The following is a 27,448-nucleotide window of genomic DNA, read 5'->3' as shown; positions in this document are numbered from 1 at the left end:
TTACAAAAAGTTATTTTTTTAAAGTAAGCTTCTATAGAAGCACAAGAATCTAACAGGGTTAAAATGGAGTTTGAAGTTACTACGGATTTGTATAGGAAGGGGGCGTGTCGGATGAACTCAAATATCGAAATATTGAATCAAGCCACATAGAAACTGTCTGGGGTGCTCACAAAAGCCTGAGCAGATGTTAAAAAGACGCCAGTGAAATAGTGAAATATCCTTTTAAGGGTAATTTATTCTTGCACGTCATATCACACACCAAAAATAGTCCTATTTTCGGTGTGCGATACCGGATAACTTACCCTTTCAAGCTTGCTCCGCTGATGGAGGCTCAAACACCAGTCTGACGCGCTAATGGGTGAAATTATTTGGGGGGGCGAGCAAGGACGCGGAGTGTCCTCATTAAGTGGGGCACCTAGTTTTTCCACACATATCCTGGCTTATTTTATGTAATTATGTGATGCTGCATGATTGTTCATTTAATTATAACACCGGTCTTTTATTTATTTTTAGTTTAGACAGGAGAAATGAAAGCAAAAAAAAAAAAAATCTTACTGTGAATCATGTAAAAATTAGGGAAATTCAATAGCTAAGGAGGGCACTTCATTGTACTGTCATTTAATAGGAGCGTCCCTGCTATTTCCGCAGTACTCAAGGCTGTTATCTTTTGTTAAGAAGTACTATGAAACGACTCTTGTATCCTAGCAACAGTGTCTTTGATGTCCTACAGTACCTATAGACTCTTATCAGGACCAGTTAAACGTGAACTATTTTATATGGTTCTTTATAAAGTGACCTAATAGATTTTTTGGCTCCATAAAAAACCTTTTAGGGGCCATAATAGAAAGTGAATTTGACGCATACAGTACCTACTGTATGCCTTCTGCCTTAGTGCACATTCTTCATTGCTGCTAACGATAGCATGCCTGCCTTAAGAGATTTAAGAGAATCCTGTTCTCTTGAGCCATGTACAGTACAGTATGGAACCTCTTTTGGTAAGAATAAAGTATGGTGTAGGGATGTGACGATATGACAATTTCATATCACGATTATTGTGACCAAAGAAATCGCGATTTACGATATTATCGCGATAATCAAAATATCCCCAACATCCATTATCCTGGGGCGGAACATTTGCCAAAAAATAGCAGATCTACAAGCTCACAACGCGCCACGTTGTGAGCTTGTAGATCGTATATTTTTTGGCAAAGAGATTTGGTAGAGAGCGAAAAAAAGAATCAAGTATGTTTTACCAATAGAGGTTTTAAATGCAGCTCGGCAAATAAAAGGTGAATTGATCCCAGTGCATGACGGAGGATGATTTCACAATAAATTAATTCCCCACGATACGATTATCGTGAGTGTTTGGGGTCATTTTAACGTAATATCGCTTGTCGTTCCATCCCTAGTATGGTGGCATTCATTTTTCTAAGAATACAGCATGGTGTCATTCATTGGGGTGGCGATGCCAAATGGCACTGAGGAAAGGAATCTGACCTTTCCACTGGGCAGACCCAGCTCCTTCAGAGCCTGGAAGATCCCCTTCTCTGTTTTGCCTGAAGCAAAGGTCCGCGTGATACTGCAAGAGACAGACAGTAGACAGACAGACAGACAGACAGACAGACAGACAGACAGAGAAAGAGAGGTGGGGGGAGAAAAAGGGGAAGGAGAACGATTATCATATTGCCATTTCCAATACTTTTACTTCTACTCCTCTACATCGTGAATTCAAATACTGTACTTTTACTCCACTACATTTATTTGAAAAGTTATTAGTTACTTTGCAGGTGTAAATTATAATATTATAAAACACACATTAAAACTCATCTACTTCATATGACTAGTTTGACGAGTTATATTTTTGGGTCCGTTCTGCGTATGATGAGTATGACGAGTCATAAATATGCTGTAATCGTTATAAAACAATTAAAGTTTGATCGCCGATTCGCCGCCATTCAGTCTCTATGGACGGTACCTATTCACAAAAAAAAGGATTTGGATGTTCCAAAACGGAAATGGGGGGGCGGGACATCGACGCCTGTATCCTGTCTGCCGAAATCGCATCCGTTTCAATGTTACACAATACCCACGTGGCACTCAGTCTCTTTCGCTTTGGACAATGGGAGGCTGTAGTGTTGTGTTGCTTACCGTGACTGGATCGTATTGTGAACGCAATCGGTGAACCATCGCGCAATGGATACGCGCACGCGCCCACGTTAAAGGTAGGCAAAATCCTGGCGGTATGGACCATTAGAAGGGTATTAAAATAGCAGTAAATGAGTTAACCCACTTTAGCCCTATTTTATACCTTGGCTATTTGAAAATAGCAGATCTACAAGCTCACAACTCATACTTTGCAGGTGTAAATTATAATATTATAAAACACACATTAACATTTTATACCTTGGCTATTTGAAAATAGCCGATCTACAAGCGCACAACGCGTCGCGATGCGACGCTTTGTGAGCTTGTAGATCTGCTATTTTCAAACATTTAGTACTTTTACTTTTGGTACTTTACATTTCGATGCAAATACTTTCATACTTTTACTCAAGTACTGATTCTGGAGGGGACATTTACTTGTAACGGAGTACATCTACAGTGCAGTATTCATACTTTTACTTTAATACAAATTATGAGTACTTTTTCCACCTCTGCAAAAAAAAAAAAAAAAGAATGTCAGAAATAAATAGAAAGTTTTGATTCAGAGAGAAACAGAGAGACAAAAACAGAAAGAAAACACAACATAAAAGTGACAGAAAGGTGAAAGAGAGGTAGAGAGATAAGTGGATAGTGCTGTTTGGTTGTGTTTCAGATTAAAAGTAAAACTGACCCGAACTCAACTCACCCTCTGACTGGAATCTTCCCGTTCACATTTGTCAGAAAACACATCCGCATCCAACTGAAGCAGGGAGACACACACACACGCGCACACGCACACACACACACACACACACACACACACACACACACACACACACACACACACACACACACACACACACACACACAAACTGAATTTGAATCCTGTAGTCTAGGTCAGTTTTCCAAAAATCTTAACCCGGAAGGCAAATCGTGTTAATTTATGGCATACATGTTTCCTAGGGGTATTAAGGCGGGCCGAATCCAAATCTGTTGTATGCCCAGCTCAAAAATGGCCGCTAAGTCCTCAAAATGGACCATTTAAAGATGGTGTGTGTGTGTGCGCGCGTGCGTGCGTGCGTGTGTGTGTGTGCGCGCGCTGTCATTTTGTTTTGTAGCTGTTGGTAGTCATGGTTTTCAGTTCCCACCTGATGTCATGTGGGAGATCAGACTTATCCAGACCATAATGAATAACTGATAGCTTGCATAACGTCTTCAGGCTAGGACTTAAATCTAAGATGTACAGGTCATCATGGTATGCTTTGTAATCCTTTGCATTGTATCCTCCAAAGATGATGATACGACCTCCCACTATGCAACAGCACATCCCACGCATCTCACAGGGGTCTTTCCCCTTGGCCTCAACCTGCTTCCAGGAAAGGGTCTCTGGACTGAAATTCCACAGATCATTGAAGTGCTGTTTCCCATTACAGCCACCAAATACGTACAGCTCTCCATTGTAGGCAAAGGCTGAATGACATGAACGTTCTTCTGGGAGAAGCTGTGCAGAAGGTGTCTTCAGCCAGCAGTTGGTCTCTGTGTCAAACACACTATTGCTGTTTAAGTACCCCTGCCCCCCCCAGCCCCCAAATACAAATATCCTTGTTCCAATGATGATGGTAGAGTGACGGTTTGAAGCAGGTGGTGGAGTTCCTCTGGTGGTAATTAAAGACCAGACCATTATGCTTGTGTCCAACTTGTACATGTCATTAGTCCATCTAGTCAGCTGGGAGACTCCTCCATACACATAAATGACCTTCTCCAGGACACAGGCCGAGTGGCGACTCCTTGCTTCTGGAATAGACCCAGAAATACTGGGTTTGAACCAGCTGTGGGTGTCAACATCAAAGGCATAAAGGACATTGCAGAGAGGACAGCCTCCCCTCCAGATGAAGACAATTTCTTCTACCAGCATAGCTGTGTGGCCATAGCGCCCGGAGGGAACCTCATTGGGACTTTGTCCTCTTCCATTTGTCACTGAGGGCAACTTCCTCCAACGCAAAGACACTGTGTTGAAGATGTGGACTTCAATCCTGTTGTTCAGGTAGTTGTTGAACCTTCCAAATGAGTACAGCTTGTGTCCGACTACCACAGCAGCATGGCAGGAACATGTAGTTCCTCCTTTCAAATGTATTGTCCAGTGAAACATTTCACACACCAGCACCACTGTGAATCAGTGCGATAGATCTACAGGATTTGTTGTTAAAGGACAGTTCAATTAGTTGGAGTAGTTGCTGAATGACATTTGGTTTATTGGACGTTTACTTAAAGACAAGTGCATTGGTTGTGATGACAATGTTGTGATGTCAAATGCATGATGATGTAATTATGTAGTATTTGGCATTTTGATCCATCCAGACTTGTACAGAGCCCAGTCAACTAAGGAAGAGGGTTTAAGTGAGACTGTCATGATTACACCCACACACATTGTGAATGTGTGTGCCGATGTGTGTGCCGATCTACAAGCACACAACGCCTCGCACCGCGAGGCGTTGTGTTCTTGTAGATCAGCTGTTTTCACTACTTTTGTGCGACAGCCTTGTCTGATGAAGCAGGGCAAAAAACAAAAAACGTACACATTTGAAACTTATAGATACAAGGTTTCTGCCCGACAGTGACGATATATATATACAGTATATATATTTTTTTGTTTTAAAGTATATAAAGTATGTCAGTCCTATCTTCTCCTGTCATATCTGCACTGTGCAATTATTGTTCACAAAGAGCAAAACATTTAATCTTTCATATACAGTATGTTCCAGCGTTGAATGTCCAAACACAACTAAATCAGTAATCGCAAGTAATTTGTGAAATTTGTGAGACGATCGTTATGTGATCTTATGTGTGACTGACATGACGTGATGTTATACTCTATTTACAGTACGTGTGATGTTGTGTTATACGATGTGCATATAATATATCTTTCTTATGTTTAACATTTCTACCAGCCAAGACATAATGAAAGCATCACTGAAATAGTTCATGTACTCACTGTTTCTTGAGGCATGTCATGGGACACACATTGTTGGCCTTGAAGTTGTGAATGACCGACCTCAACCCCTCCGTCCACTTCTACACACACACACACACACGCACACACGCACACACGCACACAGTTTATATAAGTTGGAGCCTTTGAGATATAAACACAAGCAAATTAACTGCATTTGTGATCATTCTTGCAACAGTGTACTGTACACACACACACACATACTGTACTGTATGTCATACAGTATATGCACAACAACTCACCACACACGGGCACACTGTCCACTGGCACACACACACACACACACACACACACACACACACACACACACACACACACACACACACACACACACACACACACACACACACACACACACACACACACACACACACACACACACACACACACACACACACACACACAAACAGACAGACAGACACACAGCGATGCTGAGTGTCTGTTGATAAATATGTTGAAAGCAAACAAACAGCTGCTGTAGACAAGTTCTGCTTCTGTTCTGGACAGGAGTGTGGGGCACAGATAATGTGACCCCCCCCCCCCCGTCTCTCTGACCATCTTCCCCATCTCTCTCTCCATCTGGCTGGCTTTTTCCCAGGCCAGGAATAAACTCAAAAAAATAATTGCCACTGTCCTGGCAGAAACCTTGTATGGCCAAAAGTAGTAGCAGATTGACAAGCTCAAAACAAACTCGGGAAAAGCGTTTTGAACTTGATGCTTTTTTTGTGTGACACTGACACTGTAGTGCGATCAAGTAGGGCATGACTTTACGAAGCGACGCGAAAAAATATCGTCATTGTCGGGTGGAAAAACATTGTATGTCCAAAACCGTTCGTTTTGTATTTAGCATTTTAAAAATGATTTAAACTTGTGAAAATAGTTGATCTTGTAGATCTGCTATTTTCACTAGTTTTGTGCGACAGTCTTGTATGGTGAAGCTAGGGCTTTACTTTACGAAAGAAAGTACACATTTGAAACTTGGAGATACAAGGTTTCTGCCCGACAGTGGCGATAAGGAGATGGGAGGTTTCGAAATACTCGTGAGTCATATCAGTCACATACCGGCTGAATGGCTTTTTTTAGCAAAGCACACAAATGTCACAGTGACCCGTAACTTTGGATTGTGCCGTGCGGGCATCCCTCATTGATATTCCAGCCTCATCTCTTTTGCCTTGGATTGTATTCACGTTTGTTCCTCCATTTAGCCCGGGTTTGATGGAGCCATCCGTCTTCCAGACAGACCTCGGGTCTGAGAGAAATATTACACTCTCCTCAGTCAAAAGGCCCCAAAAGAGCTTTTCTTCTGTGTCTGGCTTTCTTATCTTTCAATTACGGCTGAGCCCCTGTAAGGCTGTTAGGCCACCCTGGATTTTCACAAAAACGAATAAGATTAGAGCCGCCTGTCGCCTGTTGTTGTTATTGTTTTCTTTCTTTCCAACCCTCTTTCATCTTTTTGGCTGTCACTCACTTTTCTTTTTAGGTCTGCGTTGAGATAAGGAAAATTGACAAATGTGACAAAAAAAGATAGCTTGAAGCACCGAGTTAGAATTGGGGTCGAGAGACTATGACCTCTGGAAAATATATATTCTTTGTCAGGCAGAAACCTCCTATCTCCAAGTTTCTTTCACAACGTAAAGCCCTGCTTCATCATACAAGACCGTCGCACAAAATTAGTGAAAACAGCCGATCTACAAGCACGCACCGCGAGGCGTTGTTTAAATCATTTTTAAGATGATAAATGCAAAACGATCGGTTTTGGACATACAAGGTTTTCATCCGACAACGACGATATATTCTTTGCCAGCAATGCAGTGATTCTAAAAGTGGTCCTTGAGGGTGAATGAAATGAGTCAATATAGGATCCAAATCAGTCTAACCACTTTAACCCCATATTAATCAAGCTCACAACGTGACAAGTGTTTGTCCACAGCCAAATTAACTATTAATTTACCGAATGTCCACCGTCCACCGTCTAACCGCACCACTGCATGCTGACATCACTGATACTAAACAGTGTCAACACCATGGTAACAATGCATTGTAACCATGGCGACACGGTTTAGTATCTGTTAAGATGACAACTGACATCAACAAAGCCCAACTGACATCACTGACTGACATCACTACAGTGCCCAAATTTGGAGATGACATCACAGACTGGCACCATATATGGGCATAAAAGAGTGCCAGTCAGACAGATGATACAACGGGTATTGCACAACTGGACATGGATGGTGACTATTCTGCCCAAGGGGCACCGGTCTGGGTTCTCCAACATTACTTCTGAGACTCCTACATTCAATCCCTCATCGCACACCCCCGGGCACAGGACTAGTACATATTAATTTGGGGGTCCTTGACATGAAAAGGTTATAGAACCACTGCTATAAAGCCCCAAACAGGGACGCCAGGTGAACGTGCTTCAATAAGGTCTGTTATCTCTTGCCAGCGTTGTCTTCATTAATCCAGAGACAGAAGGAGGTGTGTGTGTGTGAGTGTGTGGGGGGGATCTTATCTGACGTCGGACTGATGTGATTTATTTCCACCAGGCCAGACCAATCCATCGCAGAAAAATAGCGCATTAATCTGTCTGACTGTGATATTTATAGGCCAGCAGCCCTGTGAGTTTTACACCGAAACGTGTCCATGATGTGGAAGACTGCAGCAGCCAGGGGTCAGTTTGTAATGTGCTACTGTAGACAGACAGAGAGAGAGAGAGAGAGAGAGAGAGAGAGAGAGAGAGAGGTAAGGGGAGGCAGAATGAGAGGGGGAGAGCGACAGAAAGACAGAGGGGGACGAAGGGTGAGAGAATGATGGAGTGAGAGGAGATTGAGTGACGAAGAGAAAGAGAGAGGGGGAAAGGCAACCACACAGAGAGAGATAGACTGACTCACTCCAAACATCGCCATTCAAGAGAACAAGGCAAGACTCCCCTAAGCTGTGTGTGTGCAAGTGTGTGTGTGTGTGTGTGTGTGTGTGCGTGCGCGCGTGTGTTCGACTGTGCGCGCGTGTGTGCAAACTTTGCGTGTGTGCGGAGTCGTCATATGAACCATTGACCTGGCGACGCACTCCAGTCTCAACACAACATTGTGTTGGCTTATCTCCCACCAGGGCGTCAGGCGGCTGGGCCTCCCGTGGTAACGCCGGCGATAATTCACAGACGTTGTTTCTGTGTGTCTCGCCTCTCCTCCGCTGTGTTTATCTGTCCTAACCTCTCCAACAGAACGCTGTTGGGAGAGCTGCAGCCCGGCCGGAGGAGGAGGAGGAGGGAAGTCCCCCTGCAGGGCTTTCAGCGCTGCGTGAATGTTGTCTGAATGGTGGCGTGAATGACGAGGTACTGTCATTAAAAATGCTGTGCCTCTGTCAATACGTGTCATTGTCTATTGTCTATCAGCTTGGTTATTGCCCTGTCAATGCGTCACGATTCTCACGAAGCGGCGTACGGATCGGTGTATCCAGGTTCCAGTATAGCCAGCGTTGGCTGGGTTGTTGCCTGGGTGAAAAAGGCTCTCTCTCTCTCTCTCTGGCTGTGAGCGGCCTTGGTCTAGACTGGGATCAACTCCTATTTCGGTTTGGGTAAGGATGCCATGGCATAGGCCTGGTATCTATTGTTATGGGTACAGCTTGTTCCTATGCATGACACAAACAGAAATACAGTAGTGTCTTTCTCTTCCAGAGTATAACTATGGGCTGATTCTTGTGCTGGTGTCAGAATTACATTACCACCCTGTCCACTCTGTCTAATGTACTTCTCCCTGTGATATCATGTAATCAACCACTCCAATCCCAGTATCTGTATAGGAGGAATCATTTAACTGAAAATAGCAGATTGACAAGCTCACAGCGTGTTGCAGCGCAGCCGCGTTGTGAGCTTGTCGATTGGCTATTTTCAGCGAGAGCTTGCCTCGCAATAATAGAAAACAGAAAAGACACAAGTACAGTATAGAGCCCTGAGGGACTCCGGTCAACCATATAGGGTTTAAGTAGTTAAAGCACAATAACCACCACCTTGAAATATTATCTCCAACTCCTCTTGCCTCAGCAACTACTGGCTGATCTAGAATTCTTCGACATCCGCCACAACTTGAACTTTACATAGTAGATCATTCAGACCATTATTCCATACCGCCGGTATGGTCGTTTAATGATAATGTAGTGTAATAGAGACAAACTTGTGAGACTGTCCTTTCTCTTTCAACTTTGGCTACATGGTCATAGTTGCTACCGTCATGCATTGAGGTTATAATAAACATTCTGCTACTTCGTCTACCAACGTCGACTTACTTACTAACACTTACACAGACTCACCGGTCAGAGGCCCTTTCGGAGTCATGCATGAGATCACGCAAAAATTTAGAAGAAAGTTACATTCAACACTCAAGCACAATTTATATTGTCTCTGTTGAGTGGAAACTGCATAATATGTCCAAAACTGCTACTTTTCAGGATTTTTATTCAAAAGTAGCAAAAGTAGAAGATCTACAGACGTGTTTCGAGCATTTGGGTGTCCATCCGGAATCAATGGGGGCACATTTATTATAATCAAATTAAGGAAATGCGACAAAAACTACACAAATATTATTGAACTCAAGTCTCCATGGGGTGAGTAATTGATAGGAAAAATGAATTTTTTTAAATGGTTCATATGGTGGAGATAGGTGGTTTCTACCCGACACCAACGATAGGCCTATATCTGAGGACAGTGGGAGTCCCTCTGCGACAAGAACTGATCTACAAGCCGGCAACGCATTGTCGGCAAGCGATAGCGCTGTGCGATGGGAGTACAAATCAGGCGTCATTCACTGAGGGGCAGCTGAACAAACAGGCTGATCATCTTATCTCATCATGTGTGCTGTTGTTTACCCTGGCTGTCTCGGGGCTCTCGGCCACCATGAACATGAAGCTGAGGTTGACCAGGTCCGTCCCGCTGCAGATACAGATCACACAGCCCTCCAGGTCCGCCTCCGTCTTCCCCACGGCCTCGAAGGACGACAGGATTTTGGGGTCCTGAATAATGGAGGGAGAGAGAGAGAGAGAGAGAGAGAGAGAGAGAGAGACGTAAGAGGGTAAAAATAATGTATTTGAAAATAAACAGAAATTGTAAATGAAAAAGCAGGCAAATATTGCACTGCAGTGGAAAACAAAGGTACCAAGGGCAAGTCCATACCAAGTGGCAATATCGTCTATATGGCACATATTGTCTCAGTCAAACGCACCACTTTGCGCACGTTTCGAGCGGAGCTTGCAGATTTGCTACTTTTAACGCTTCAGTGTGATGCTGTAGTGTGATCAAGTAGGGCGGTAATTTAAGAGAAGAAAAAAAAACACAAGTTGAAATATGGAGATACGAGGTTTCTGGCCCAAGAACGACGAGTCATCCAACATAGATGGACGAACACACACACACACACACACACAACCCAATGAAACATTCCCTTTTGATGTTTTAAATCTAATTGAGTCGCCGCTGGTCCACCATGGGGACCAGTGTGTGACGCACGTCTGCGTTGAATGGCTGCATGACAGACAGCAGGCCTCAGGCGTGGGCCACGGCCTCCTTTCAAACGTGGCCGCGGGTGGTTCATTGGATTAAGCTGGCGGCGTAACCACGTTAGCTTTAGCTGCTGTCGCGTGTTCTCCTGCGGTACAGGAGGCAGGTAGAGCCTTCCAGCAAACAGCGGGCAGGATGTAGGGGCGCCGCGCGCCGGGAGTAGCGTACGTACGTGCACTGCTGGGCGTCGGCCGCACAGGGTTCACACGTGGCACAAAGGAATAATGTGCACTGTACCGTGTACACGCATGATGAGCACAAACACAAAACGACCGCCACCCTCTCTGCCAACAGCACGCACGCACACGCACGTCCACACACACGCACAAATGTATGCTTGTATTAATACTTATAATGATGATGATGATTTTAGGAGAGAACATATCCACAGCGTCCCCTGGTGGGAATCGAACCCAGGACCGCTAGCTGTGAGGCGACAGCACCACCGTGCCCCCGTCACCACAAAGGGGGGAAAGGTGGGTCTGAGTTACTATTATTGTATACTTTAGCTATTGAAAAATAGCAGATCTACAAGCTCACAGTGCGCTGTGAGTTTGTAGATCTGCTATTTTTGAAAAGTTATGGAAATGTGTGCAAATCTTTGAATATACCGATATGTATTTTTTTAAGCGAACATTTGTAACTCAAATTTAGCTTCTGGGGGGTCCCTGGAACTAAATACTTTGAGATGGGGGTCCGTGGCCAAATACATGTAATTTTGGGGGTCCTTCACATGAAAAGGTTTGAGCACCACTGACATAGAAACATAGTTTTTTTCAAAAAATGGATTTGAAATATTCAAAGACTTTCACAATTTTTCTAAAATAGCAGATCTACAAGCTCGGTGCCGCGCTGTGAGCTTGTATATCTGCTATTTTTCAATAGTTAAAGCACAAAATCATGCGTAATAATGTGTTCCCAGTTCCCCCTATGAGGAACATTCATGGGGGGACCACAGTGAATCCTTGTACCCAGGGCCCAGAATTTGGTGCGACACCTCTGCCCCCAATTAACTGATTTGATTGTATTTTTGAGCAGCCTGAAAGCGCTCTGCTCGGCCAGCAGAAGTCGGTGCTCATTAGGAGGAGCAGGCAGCCATGTGGACGTTGCCCTCGGCTGCTGTCAGGATGCCTAATTTAGCCCTCGTGACGCCCAAACCACATCAGGACATGGATAGCACCGGCACCGAGCACAATCAGTCAATATTTAATACACCTGTTTGTTTGTGGCCTACATCAAACACAGCTGATTAGCTGCCATCTGTGTGGAGAACATTTCATGCAGCGATAGTCACTGAGCACATCACGCTCATCATCGCAGGAAAGCATCTCGTTATTAGCGGGATGACCTGAAATCTTTGGCCTGAAATCTTTTTTTTTTCAGCTCAAATTGCTTTACATTAAAAGCCATAATGAAAAACAGGAAACGGTAAAGATTAGATGGAAGCAGGGAAAACAAGGCAAAAAAAAAGGGTTTCGCCATTAAAAGAAGGAAACAAGAATACCATAGGAAGAAGAAAACAGAAGAAAGTTAAATGGATGATAAAATGAGAAACTTTAAGAATCATGAGAAAGGCTATACACCAACACGGAGCTAGAAAGGAACGCCCATAAACGTCACATCCGGTTTAGTCGTGGGGGAAAACAATGCACTTTTCTCCATGTAGTTAATACAGCGTACACAGTACACTATCGTTTTAATGACGTTCAGAGCGATTTTTTTGGACGATAAAACACTCGACAGCCAAGAAAAATCCATCAGAAGGACTTCTGGAACGCAATCGTTCACTCGCCGTCGTAAAGTTCACTTATTATTAAGATAACAAGCCTATTATGGATGACTGATTGATTGATTGAACGCACCGCTGTGCAGCACGGAGCTACTGTACCTCGCCACCTCGTCTAAACTACTACTACTGCCTCATCAAAACCTCTGGAATAAAACGGGACCCAATTTTACTCTTTATACGTTGACCACATATTCAGTCTACTACACCAAATCTATTTTTGCCAATCTATGCCGTGCCAAAAATCAACAAGCTCGCACATAGGTTGGACCCCGGTTATGTTCTCCCTGGCATATAGGATATAGAAGTCGGAGTTCAAGTGGTTTGTAATCAGAGTCAGATTAATATATTCCCCGCAAATTACACAAGCACTGACTGAGATGGAGATCTGTCGTTTCTGTAGGCTATCCAAGTTACACAAGCATGAGATGAGATCGGAGATCTGTTTTTCTCTCCATCTACTCTACTCCCTGTGTTACAAAAAAAACATGTTTGCACATGCGGTGTTCATTTCAATCCTGGTAGAGACACTAATATTAATATGAGATATGATCAATTAAACGTGCCACAATATAAATCCAACAGCCAGGCCCATTAGTCGTCAATAGATTTGAAACGTGAATATGGTCTAAATCCATTCCCATTGCCTAATACACTTACAATGGCATCCTCCTCCTGTGTCCTTCCCGTACGTGTTCCATGAACATCATTGCTGAATTAATGGCCTTTGTTTTTTGATATTGTGATTAGTGTAATTGATCATGTTCATGAAAATGTGAAAGTGTGTCTCTTACCAGGTGATTAAATCAGTCAGATAACCATGGCATTGATCCGACCAGTCCTATAAGGACAACAATTAATCCCGATGCTACTGCAGATAGTTTTTTGTCCATTTGCAGTAAGGAATCAATGTAATTAAGTGGTTTATAATCAGACTCAGATTATCCCCCGTGCATGTGTCAGAGTTGCACAATATAAGCACCCGTGGTCCCCCTCTTCCCTCTATGCTACAAAACCTGTTTACATTATGTCTTTAATCACCTGGTAGAGACACAATTACAATATATGATCAATTAAACTTACTCTAATATCAAAAAACAACAGTCGTTAAGTCGTCAATGTTGTTTATAGAACACATCGTAGTGAGTTCAAGTAGGATAGAGACCTGATCTTTGAATATATGGCAGGATCGACGCCAGTTTAAAAGTATTTTCTGCAGGTTTGAAACTATTTAGGATAGTATTGTGTTGTGTTGCGTTGTGTCAGTGTGTAAATCTAAGCTGTTAATGGCTGTAGACAACTGGAATTCATTTAATGTGCTCTATAACCATCATTGATTAATTAATGCTTTTTGTTTTTTGATACGATAAGTTTAATTTATCATAAAAAAAAATGTAACAGTGTCTAATACCAGACGGATAGTCTAGATAACCCATGGTCTTTGATGATGCGACCTGTCCTTAATAATATCAGACAATATTTAATCCCAAAGCTGTTTAATTTTAAATGCATCATTTTTTGTCCATTGGCAACCAAGGAATCAATGTAAGACATTGCAATTAATTAAAACATCGCTATACTATTAAAAAATCGGATTTGAAAACACGGAAATACCCATTCTACTAATGGGGGTTGGTGCTCTGTTTCCCCCACGCTTGACTCCGCCCCCAGCTATGACGCGCTGATGACAGAACGCCGTGTTGGTGTATAGGTCACAAAGATGTGTTGTTTAAAGATTTTGAACAGAAGCCTGCCTCTCTAATCTCTTTCACATAATTGTGAAAGCGTAGTTTGGGAGCATAATTGAAGACAGCTGCATAATTATCCACTTTCCTGTCGGAGGATTGTTATGCAAATCCAGCAAGCCTGCAGTAGAGGATCCTAGTACTACTGCCTGCAACCAGTGTGGTTGTTTTGACAGCCCGTCTTAACATGGACGACCCATAGCTTCGCAAAAACACGACTTGTATTAGAGAGTTTTGCCAATGCGGGGTCAGAAACAGCGCCGGTCACGTGGTTCATGTAACATGAAATGTCACTTTACACACACCGGCCGGCGGAAGGCGCGCGTCAAAACAGCCGCCCTCATTATTTTTAATGAACTAACCCATACCAGTGGCGTCAGAATCTAGCTGGTGTTTACGTGCGGCACTTCATGTGCGTCTATACTGCGACGCTGCCGGTGTGTGCTTCCCTATAGACTCCAATGCCTTCTGTAAACCTCCGGTTCACGCTCTGTCACTATTCACCAATAGATGTGTATGTAGAAGACCTGGCCCCATAAAGTGAACGGAGTTGGCGCGACTCTCCAATAGAGGGCAATCTTCGTAGCTGGCATAAATGCTTAATTAATCTACGGGCATTAAATGAGTTAAAGGGATATTTCACCCAGGACAGTTTTTGAATTTCTTCATTCAGTATTTAGATATTCATTTCCCCCATTTTGCCCCCTTCCAGGACCTTCCTATACAAACCCATTATAACTTCAAACTCCATTTCAACTATGATAGATTCAATGAAAACAACGGTCCTTTTTTCTGGTGACTCCTGACACCCTCCGAATATGTGAGCAAAAGGATGATTAGACGATAAAATTACAAAAACTGTATTGAAAGTGAAATATCCCTTTAAACTCTTATTTATCGTTTAGCCCTACTTGATCATACTGCAGCGTCACACAAAAGTATCAAAAGTAGCTGTAGTTTGAATCATGGTAAGTAACATGACATACAGGTATGAGGTTTCCGACCGGCAGAGACGATATATGAAGGAGTTAAATGTCTCATGGCTGTGTTCCCGAACGTGGCACCGGCACTTAATCTGAAACGCAGAGCAAGACGTCCGTCCGCCCCGGTCAATCGATAGCGAGGGCTGAGGACGATTACAGGCATGGATGACCCGGCCAATAACGCACCTGTTGGGTTACCGCAATTATTATACTGCTGTGGCAAGAGGGGTCAGGAGACGAGCGGGGTAGGGACGGACATGCGGAGGGAGCGGGCGATACCGAACGGCTGTGTGGCCTGGGAAGGAAGGAGAGCGTGAAGGGTGCAGAAAGCACTTGCTCACCGCACACCGGAAATATGAAATCTACAAGCTTGTAGATCTGCTATTTTTGGTGTGGGATGAAGGTGTTTCAACTATACATACTGTAAGCCTGGCTTGAGGTGGCGTAAAACAGTGGTTCTCAACCTTTTCAGGCCGCGACCCCCAAAATCATCATATTTTAACTGGGGACCCCCCAACCTTGACGAGCACTAAGAGTTGAGGCATTATATATTGTATAACACGGTTCTATTGTGACGGTTCTATATAACACGGTTCTATTGTGAATGTAGATCGGCTATTTTTACAATTTCTTCCTCTAATATTTGACAATTTGGCCAATGTTTAATTAAAAGTCCTTAAATTGTCACTTTAGAAATGTGCATATACCCTATACACTTAAAATTTATGTTGGTTTGTTTACTGTTGAGAGATAAATCGATGTTGCACATTAAGTTAATCATCCCGACCCACAGGTTGAGAACCACTGGGGTGAACGATTCATTCGTCTCACTCAAGGTCTCACCTTCGGCATGGCTCCAACACGAATACTGTTGATGAGAGAACATTCTAGGACCTGTCCCTCCTGTAGAGAGAGAGAGAGAGAGAGAGAGAGAGAGAGAGAGAGAGAGAGAGAGAGAGAGAGAGAGAAAGAGAGAGAGAGAGGGGCGAGAAGACAGAAGGAGAGACGCACAGTGAGAAAGGGAGAGAGAGTGAGAGAGGAAGGGGAGAGATGACAGGAGACATTGGGAGATGTCTAACAGCTCATCATTCTTCCTCATCTGTGAAGATCAAGGTGACCCTAACATGACTAGGTCTTCGTTTCATTTGAGATGACATTTTAACGACTACACTTCCCTGCTAATAGTTTTGTCGTGTCATTCGGGACAACTGTGTCTGCTAGTACAGCACGTGTCCAAATGTACTCGACTCGTCCAATAATAGATACGTGGTATAATAAAAGATGTATTCCTTTGTGTCTCCCGCTCTGAATTCATATCCTTTAGTCATGGTTCTATGTAATTTCCTATGGACCTGACTATTATGCAATGTCCCATGGTACTACTATGTAATGTCCCATGGTCCTACAGTATGTAATGTTGTATGGTCCTATCTAATGTTAATGTCCTATTGCCCTATGTAATGTCCTATGTTAATGGCCATAACAGTCCTATGTAATGTCCTATGTTAACACATTGACCGCCATTTTAACATACCTCCGTACTCCCACCTGCCATTCGTCTCCATAGACTTCCATGTAATTGGGTGTGCACGGATCATGCACACCCATGCCTAGATAATGCACCACGTGTGTCCACATTGCTCACAGCTTTCAAACAAAAAAATCCGAATGGAAATCCGTTCAGGCATTCATGAGATAACAGCCACTATGTTTAACAAAGATGGCTGCCAAAATGGCCGCCATGCTTGAAAGATGGGGTTGCTATGGGGGTTAAACATGCAATTTCGCGATTGCTATCATGCCTACTCCATTTTTTGGGGTAAAAAAAAAGTTTTGAATTTTTTTTTTTTTTTTTTTTAATTCTCGGGACTATCGGGCCTGGCGGGGAAAGACATTGGAATAATCTCGGGACTATCGGGCCTGGCAGGGAATGAGTTAATGGCCATAACAGTCCTATGTAACGTCCTATGTTAATGTCCTATTGCCCTATGTAACACACCGGGTGCCCAGGATTATTCAACATTTAATCGGCAGTTGCCATGGAAACCCGCCATTTAAGCTTGTTTTGAAGGGCTGTCAAAAAAGTAATCTGAGTAAATGTAATCCGAGTATGTCCTGTTTATTTTCACGATAGTATTTTCTTTCACTCAGGACAGAATACTGACAACCGCAGGCCTCATTGCTTTTGTAAAGGCCGGTAGAGAAGGCTGCGTTTTAAATATGAATGTGATTTAAAAGTTAGATTAGAAGATAAATGCACTTTTGTGCAGCAGTGTAACACTGCTCTCTATGAGGGAACAGGATTTGTGATACTTCGGGTGTTTAAATTCACCGCGGTAGCCTGGTACAGTAGCTAAAGATGAATATAGTTTACTGTACAACGCGTCAAACGCGTCAATGGGCACCTGGAGACATCAAAGAGTTTGACGAGTTGGCGCGTTGTGGGCATCAAATTAATGTCCTATTGCCCTATGTAATGTCCTATGTTAATGTCCATACTGGTCCTATCTAATGTCCCATGTAATGCCCAACGTAATGTCTCATGGAATTATCTAATGTCAGATCAGCAATGTCCCATTGTCTTATGTAATGTTCTGTATCGTCATGTCCCATGTTCTATTGGCCTATGTAATGCTCCATGGTCCAGTGTGATGCCTTACCATATGTAAAATGCTGTGTAATGTCCCAGGGTCCTACATAACGTCCTAATGTCAGAGGAACCTACCTTCCCCTCGCTCTTCCAGGTGATGAAGAAGCCAAACTCGTCCACCCTCATCTGGCAGTTGGGCTCGAAAACATATGGGTCCTGTGGAGAGAGAGAGAAGGATGAACACCTCATCAACCAAAGGTTTATTAGAGCAGGTGGGACATTAAGCACTTATAAACACTGAGTACACACAAGTCTTCAAAGTCTTCAAAACATTGCGGAAATATAAGATCTATAAGCTCACAGTGCAATACATAATTTTGCACCCATGAAACACAGTAACACGTCTGACTCATTTTGTGAGCCCAGACCGCGCACACACACACACACACACGCACGCATGCACACACGCACGCAAGCACGCGCGGCGGTCGCGCGCGCGCACACACACACACACAAGCACGGTATGACTTTACAGAACAGGACAGCGCCTAATGCTATGGCAAACACAAAGTGAGATAAATGAGAAGACCATGAAGTGTTGAGTGCAAACATTGTTTGCCTAGAACACTGGATAACAACCCCAGGAAAACTGTGTGTGTGTGTGTGCGTGCGTGCGTGCGTGCATGCATGTGTAAGTGTTTAAGTATGCGAGACTCTCTGTGTTTGTGTTAGCCGAAAGTGTGTGTGTGTGTGTGTGTGTGTGTGTGTGTGTGTGTGTGTGTGTGTGTGTGTGTGTGTGTGTGTGTGTGTGTGTTAAAGTACTGCTAGACTTAGACAGGCCTTCAGGGCTCCATCTATCAGCAGGTGTCAGACAGAGGACTTCTATTCAGTTCAACGAGAGACAAACATCTCCCATTGATCGTGCTGTCAGTTCAGCCTGCAACTGGAAGCCTAATATTTTACTCTCTTTTATTTTATCCCTTTTAGCGGGCCGCAAGGGTACCGAGTCAACTTTATAATGCACTTTTCTGTCTATGTTTAACCTTCGCCACTACAGGTTCAAAAAGTGTTGCTTTCGATGCGCTTGGCATAACTCGATTTGCTAACCCCTAAACCTGACATTTAAATGCGTAACCCCAATCTTTTCATAATTGTAAGCCTGACTCTAAAAATATTTGTAACCATACTGTATAACAACCATTTCTCTTGTGAAGAGGACCAGGCAATTTGGCCTCACTATGTCTATTTCTCATATTCTACTGCACGAACAAGTATAATGGGAGAACACACACACACGCACGCGCACTCACGCACACACACACACACACACACCTACAATAGATCCTTTTGAGGGAGGGGTGCTGACACAAACGCACGCTAATGAGCACACACACACACACACACACACACACACACACACACACACACACACACACACACACACACACACACACACACACACACACACACACACACACACACACACACACACACACACACACACACACACACACACACACACACACACACACACACACACACACACACAGCGCTGCAGTTGTCTTGTCGTTATTCTGACCACAGACGGTGACTCAGCAGGCCTCACACATCCCTTCACCTCTTTGTAACCCACGGCTCTTCTATCACAACCACTGAAAAACCAACAGGACAACAAAACCAAAAATCCCCCCCCCCCCGTTTCCCCTTTTGTGCAGGAGCAGCCGGGTCCAGAGGAAGGCATCTCGTTAAAGCCTGACTCTCTTTGGTCCGTTTCAGACACAGAGGCTTCAGCTGCAGGTACAGTTCTGTAGCCCAGCAATGCCTCCATTGATGCTCGAGCGTGCGGTGGTGACTTGTGACGGGGGAAAAGAATAGCGGCTCTACGGATACAACGCGTTAGGAGCTCGCAGAGCTGTTATTTTCTGCGCAGGGCAACATCGCGACACAAAGTATGAATTAGGATCAAAGCCTCGAGCAACGGTTGTTATGGTAGCTTGTAAATCAGTTTTGGGCTTCAGCTGTGGATCGAGTAATCAAGTATTTTTGTATATATATATATACTGTATATATTGCAAAATAAATATACAATTTACAATTTTGTATTTAGCAGACGCTCTTAATCCAGAGCGATTTACAGTAAGCAAGGTAAACACAAGGTAATAGATCTAATGTATAGACAACGCACATGTTGTGTCTCAGTAATCCAGAATCATATGTAAGCCAAGAATCATATATTTTTTGTTTTAAGCCTGACTAAAAAACAATTAGGCTGATTAAAGACATAAGCCCTAACGTTCACTTTGTCGTACAATGATGTTGCACAAAAATAGTCAAAACAGCTGACCTACAAGCACACAACACTTGTCGAGCTTTTATTTTCTCACACACAAAAAACAAACCCACAATTACCGGTAATTGTTGCACTAAAACGGGGTCTTGACGGCATGCAACAGCATTGTGCGATGAAGCATGGATAAAGCTGAAAGGCATGTGTTGTAGTCGACCAAAAAGAGAAATTAGACGTTTGCCCGGGTCCCAAACTAGTGAAAACAGCAGAGCTACAAGCTGAGCTACAAGCTCACAATGCGGCGTGTTGAGCTTATAGATCGGCTATTTTCACTACTTCTCAAACATTTTGTTTTCTAATTGATTTCTTCCTTGATTTCTTCATGAAATTACTGGAAAAAGAAATCATAGAATTTTGTTTTTAAAAACAATAAAAAATAGCTTTTTTTAATATTTTGAATAATAATAATAATTAATAAACAAAATGTAGGAAGAACTAAGTGACCCATAAAAATCTGTCTGCGACCCAAACATGGGTCACGACCCAGTGTTTGGGAACCAGTGTTGTAGACAGACTGCTGGCTTCAGATCAGCCAGGAGGAGAACGAGAAGAAACTACTGTTCCAGCACTGGTGTAAGAGATTTATGAGAACACTCTGCTCGCACACACACACACACACACGCACACGCGCACGCACGCACACACACACACACACACTTAATGTGCGATACTTAAAGTGTGGTTCCTGTGGAAATAAGCCTCGGCTTTCTAAGATCTCCTTTTAGTTGACCTTGTACCAGTGATTTGTACTCTCATGAAACTGTACGTTTTTCTATTGCAAACTTCTAATAAATTCTTCAATCAATCAAACACACACACACACACACACACACACACACACACACACACACACACACACACACACACACACACACACACACACACACACACACACACACACACACACACACACACACACACACACACACACACACACACACACACACACACACACACACACAGTGATTTGCGAAGGATGTCACCCATCATTCAGTAGAGAGATGGACAGAAACCTTTGGCAACGTTCCTCTGTTTCAAAGTCAACTTGTGTGTGTGTGTGTGTGTGTGTGTGTGTGTGTGTGTGTGTGTGTGTGTGTGTGTGGCGCGCGTGTGTGTATGTGTGTTGTGTAATGTGCAGAACCTTCTCTTCTTGGATCTCTCCTACTCACACAATGTTCTTTGAACGGGAACAGACAAGCATGCTTTTGTATTTGGCATTGTGTCTGGCCTTCACACATAGGCCTACTACAAACGCACGCACGCACACTTGGGATTTAACCAGGGGAACTCTCTGTTAGGAGTCTGCATGTTGTGCCTCACCCTGAGGCACAACTTTGTCTCTAGAGTTAAGAAGATTTTAGAGTAAGTGAGCAGCAGGAGGAAAGATTAGGTCTCATCCTGCATTTTGGTCAAATTCTGAACAATTGTAAAAAAAGAAAATCCCAGAATCTTTCGAGTCAAGTTTTTCTCTGGTTTGTCAATGCCAGTCTGCCCAGTACCCATGGAAACCAGCGGGGGGAGGGGAACGTGGCTGGGATCAATCTGCGATCAATCACACATCAAGATGGTGTTTGTCTGCAGGGGTGTAGTGGAGGGGGAGCACGGGGGAGTGGCGTCCCCTCACTTCGAAAAAATAGGATTTGGGTTTTTGTCAATCGATTTAGTTTGCTTTCTTATTACACTGACACAGAGCTGTCACCGCCATCTGCAGCGGACGAGGCCAGGCAGAGCCTGTCCACCGATTGGTTGTGATATCGACCTGACAACCAACAGCAACCAATAAAACGGCTGACTCCGCTGACTGTCCCCTTGGGCTATAGGATCTATATCCTAAACTACGGTCTCCTGAAGATGGGATCTGTGCCGGGTCGGCACGCGTTGCGCACGTGCACGCAAACGTGCATGCGCACGTGTGTTATGGGGCCAGTCACTTCTTCTATAAGTAGCACTGTTTGACTGTCTGTGGAAGGGACTTGATTTGGGCGTTTGCAGACTTTGAACGCATGTGCACGCACGCGCACACGCGCACACACACACACACACACACACACACACACACACACACACACACACACACACACACACACACACACACACACACACACACACACACACACACACACACACACACACACACACACACACACACACACACACACACACACACACACACACACACACACACACACACACACACACACACACACACACAAATATCTCACTGAATTTCTTTGTTTTGGTACAGACTCTCATTTGAACGGGAGAGAATCCATTTCCTTTTCCATTTCCTTGCGTGTCTCTGCTGGCCATCATGCCACACAATAAGGTAGTGTCTGTAATTGCCTCATTGATCTCCTATAAGCCATCAGCCGTGTTCACTCAGAGGAGCCTCTTTAGGACCTGAACGTACTAGCTGCTGATTGGAGGAGGATGACAGGACAGGTCCTTATGAGAACACTGGCCAAAGGTCAAATGAAGTGTTCAATCATCCTCTACGTACGCCCGGAAGAGTGTGTGTGTGTGTGTGTGTGTGTGTGTGTGTGTGTGTGTGTGTGTGTGTGTGTGTGTGTGTGTGTGTGTGTGTGTCCGTTCTAATGCATAGAGGAGAACTCTTTGATACCGGCATATCTATTGTGAAGATGATTGAGTATTTTCACTACCGGTAAACTAATTCCCTTTAAACCACTTAAACCCCAGCATCCGTATTGTGGGGAAAGCTTTCGCTGAAAATAGCAGATCGTCAAGATGGCTATTTTCAGCTGACGCTTTCCCCACAATAACAGAAAACTGAAAGACACTGGTATAAGGCCCTGAGGGACACCATAATGAAGCATAGCGTTAGTTTATGCAAGAGTCTCGCCCACCTCAGCTACAGTATAATCAGCTGTTCAGTCAGCTCATATTCCCATTCCTCATTCACATCTCTGCTGGTGATTACGCCACACCGTCGTACTCCAATCAGAGCTCTATAAGGGAGGCTTCTTTATACACGGCTTCAGGGGCGTCACAAGGGGTAGGAAAGTGGGACTGAGTTACTGGGGCCCAAGGTGGAGGGGCCCTAATAACTTTATCTATTGAAAAATAGCAGATATACAAGCTCACAGCATGGCACCGAGTGCCGCGCTGCGAGCTTGTAGATCTGCTATTTTTGAAAAGTTGTGAAAATGTGTGAAAATCTTTGAATATATGTATTTTTTAAGCGAACATTTCTAACTCAAATTTTGCTTCTGGGGGTCCCTGGAACTAAATATTTTGAGATCGGGGTCCGTGGCCAAATACATATCATCTTGGGGGTCCATTTTCACGATTTTTCAAAAATAGCAGATATACAAGCTCGCAGCGCAGCACTCGGTGCCGCGCTGTGAGCTTGTATATCTGCTATTTTTCAATAGTTAACATTCATGTGGGGCCCGCAGTGAATCCTTGTACCCAGGGCCCAGAATTTGGTGTGACGCCCCTGCACGGCTTGCATTCACTATAGCCCTGCTTGTCTTGCTGCCTGCTTCGCATCCGCTGTTGCTTAGCTGCCTCCTCCAATCCAGCCTCCACCTTTTGATCAGAGTCTGCCATATAGGCTCAAATACTTGTGATTTGTGTCTGCTGATTCATTCTAATAAGTCAATGTATTGCTATTGTACTGCTATTGTATCCCTATGGGAGGTTTTGCTTAACGTTCCCCGATTTTGCCTAGCAAGCTGCTTGGACAAAATGAAGGGAATATCTCTGAAAGCAGAGCCTTTAATGCTTAACTGTATTCCATTTGTTGCAATAAATGGTTAAATATACTTGACGTAAGTGTTCCTGACTAAATGGAGTTTAAGTGGTGAAAATAATTGTTCGATAATCCTTATCGAGGCAAACGTTTGGAAAAACAGAGATATTGATTTGACGTGATAACACCCAGCCCTACTGGACAGGGCTGTCCATAATGTAATGCGTGCGTCAGGATGATGATAATGGCACACCATGCAGAGAAGACCTCGCCATCCATAACTGGCCCTGTGCAGCTCAGACAGAAAATTATGTTTGATTACTTATGAATAACCCTTCCCACACATGCAGCACACGCGCGCGCACACACACACACACACACACACACACACACACACACACACACACACACACACACACACACACACACACACACACACACACACACACACACACACACACACACACACACACACACACACACACACACACACACACACACACACACACACACACACACACACACAAATGTACCTGCCTCTACCATCTGTCGCTCTGTGGGACTTCAGTGAGTAGGGAGCATTTTTCTGGAAAGATCCATTCTGTTTAGCATATTCTGTGTGTGTGTGTGTGTGTGTGTGTGTGTGTGTGCGTGCGTGCGTGCGTGCGTGCGTGTGTGTATACCTGTGCGACAATGAAAGATATAGTGTGAGCCTGTGTTTGTGCATTTATGTGAGTGTGTGCGTTTATTTGTGTGTGGGGTGTGTGTGTGTGTGTGTGTGTGTGTGTGTGTGTGTGTGTGTGTGTGTGTGTGTGTGTGTGTGTGTGTGTGTGTGTGTGTGTGTGTGTGTGCGCGCGTGTGCGTGCGTGTGTGTGTGAGAATACAAAACAAGGGGATATTATCAGAAACTGTCAAATCTGGGAATAAATTCCTTACCAAGACGTTTTTTCAAGTGTCATAGCAACACATCTAACAAAGTTTGAAATTCAAAATCCCTAGGAGAATTTTTGACTAGGGATTTGACTTAGACTTACTATACACTATACTATACAGGAAAAAATACCCCCCAAAAATCTTCTTTAAGTAGCATCCGAGGGGTCTAACTAGGGGTTTGTCATGATTCTGTATCCATAGCAAGCACTAGTTTTGCACGAAAAACATTCCTTGGGCTAAAAACAGCCCCCACGAAACTGTGAAAAGTGATGACTCATCACTAAACCATAGTTTTTAGCCCAAGAAACACCTGTCAAAATTCTCCAAGAGATTTTGAATTTCAAACTTTGTTAGATGTGCTACTAGACACCTTTACAAATGAAGAAATTTCTAGGTAAGGAATTTATTCACAGATTTGTATTAATATCCTCTGACTATTCTAGTCCTATAGCAGGGTTCCTCGAAGGAGCACCAATCAGACTATCTAGGGCCCATGTGTGGCTAAATGTGCCCTGCATGCAGGCCAGGCTCCCAGTGTAAGAACAGTGTATCCACCAGTGCACTGGCCCACTTTCCACATGCAGCTACTTTGATCTTCTCCAGCCGCTCGCCAGATTCTTTCTCTTTCCTCTGCGATGAAGAGGGATCCTCCCTCCTCCCACACTGATGCCCACATTAAACACTAAAGGGATTTCCTGGCTGTGTGCGTGCACCCGTGTGTGTGTGTGTGTGTGTGTGTGTGTGTGAGCTTATGTGACACACTTAGCATTTGCCAGGCAAATGTCCTAGCTAACTGTCCTGATTAAGTTAGCGAGAGGAAACATAGGGGGAAGGAGACACACACACGCATACACGCGCACGCACACACAGCCATTGCAGTGAGCTAGGGTATAGGGTCCCTCAGTGACTGTGGTTCAGACAATCAGTCGCCACGTCAACCACTTCTTAACGAGCGTGATCAATGAGCCAGCTCTGATTAACACCATGACGTAAGCTAAAGCTTCTGTGTGTGTGTGTGTGTGTGTGTGTGTGTGTGTGTGTGTGTGTGTGTGTGTGTGTGTGTGTGTGTGTGTGTGTGCTTGCGTGTGTGATATGTTTAAACACTGGTGTAGGTGCAAGAGTGTGCATAATACAGTATGTCTGAGTGTACAGCATGTATGCAGGGTTTGATTTGTTAAAACAAAAAGTTGATCTACAAGCTCACAGCGTGAACATTCCCCCCAAAATATCAGAAAGTCTACATGTTTCCAAAAGGAAATGCAGTGTATTTAATTCAGGGAAATGATCCTCTGAGGACACTGGGAGATGTAGTCTCTTTCAGGTCGTTCAGGGGTCACAGATGATTAGTATACAGTACATACTGGACTGTCACAAAGGAGAACATTTGGTGCTTCCAGCACCGCCTCTGGCGGTCAGAAGAGATGAAATAGAACATTATTATCTCCAACAGCGATAAAAAAATATATGACCGGGGGAGAGATATCAACAGCAGAGGCATCGACCCCCATGACCGCAGGGTACATCTGCAGCAAGCGTGTGTAAATCTGTGTGTGCGTGCGTGCGTGCGTGTGTGTGTGAGTGACAGCCATTAGAGTGACTCATGACACGAGGTCAGGGAAGATGACCTTAGTCATCAGGTGGTTTATCGGCAAACCCTGTGATTCACTACAAGCGTCCATCTTGGCCCCAGGCATGAAGGTTAATAAACCAATAGCCTGCTGGTTTCCGCCGTAGGACCAGACCGGTGTTTCTCTACGTTCGATTAGAATTCACTAAAACAGCTCATTTTAAACCATTGCGCCGCTCATGTTGGATCCCCTATACAGTATATTGAACCATATTTCAGCGTTGACTCGATTTCTCATTTCATGACAAATAAATCGAGAAAAGCAGGATTCATCTTTCAGCAAACAACCCGTGGCTTTTGGCCTGTGGTGTGGGTACAGTATACACGTTAACCAATGGTGGTGCATGATTTTCACCCCAGCAATGTTGTGCATTTTGCCAGACTGCTATGAAGAGCATCGGTTTTATTTGTATTTCCCGCACGGCGTTTAACTTTGAAACATGTCACCCGATGCCAGCGGTGGTTTTATTCACCTCGTCAAACCTGTCAAACGACGCTCCCTCCTGCATGAACTCTGGCAGATGCTTCTGCCAGTTGAACTCGTAGGACTTCGTCATGGCTGCTCACACACCTGAGAGAGAGAGAGAGAGAGAGAGAGAGAGAGAGAGAGAGAGAGAGAGAGAGAGAGAGAGAGAGAGAATGGACAAAAACACGGAAAGTCAGTCAAAAAGAGCAGGTGCAAAGACTCCTGGGAGTTTGTGTTCTCTGTGTATGTTAGTGCGGTGAACACAACAGCTAGCGTTTTGTCTGCCTTCTGTGTTCCTGTGGCCTGGAATTCTTCCCTCATTCACAGAGAAATGGCTGCCTGCCAGGCTGCCACCCAAAATGTGTTCTGCTGAGAAAAAGCAAAACCCTAAAATAAAATAAGTAACAAAACAAAATGTGCAAACACCGTATTCAACAGGAGAACAGTTGTCATCTGTTTCTGTGAGTATACTTATTTACACATTAAAGGAGTAGTTCAACCTGAAAATTTTTTTTTTTCTATTGATTACTCACGCCATAGAGACTTGAGTTCAATA

General features: G+C 43.9%; 1 protein-coding gene across 1 annotated transcript in view; it reads right to left on the bottom strand.

Moving 5' to 3' along the window:
• The window catches only part of plcb4b (phospholipase C, beta 4b), a gene marked incomplete at its 5' end in the record, with an annotated part of 75,002 nt that extends 48,019 nt beyond the window's left edge, over nt 1-26,983 (bottom strand). The window contains 7 exons of the mRNA XM_080744884.1: nt 1,498-1,579; nt 2,849-2,902; nt 5,135-5,214; nt 10,016-10,159; nt 16,061-16,120; nt 17,943-18,023; nt 26,900-26,983. Coding sequence (XP_080601010.1) covers nt 1,498-1,579; nt 2,849-2,902; nt 5,135-5,214; nt 10,016-10,159; nt 16,061-16,120; nt 17,943-18,023; nt 26,900-26,983 — 585 coding nt within the window. The remainder of the gene's footprint in view (nt 1-1,497; nt 1,580-2,848; nt 2,903-5,134; nt 5,215-10,015; nt 10,160-16,060; nt 16,121-17,942; nt 18,024-26,899) is intronic.
• Nucleotides 26,984-27,448: the final 465 nt, after the last annotated feature.

The sequence above is a fragment of the Nannobrachium achirus genome, assembly GCF_963921795.1.
Source record: "Nannobrachium achirus genome assembly, chromosome: 16".
NCBI lineage: Eukaryota > Metazoa > Chordata > Actinopteri > Myctophiformes > Myctophidae > Nannobrachium > Nannobrachium achirus.
This window is presented reverse-complemented; position numbering and strand designations above follow the sequence as displayed.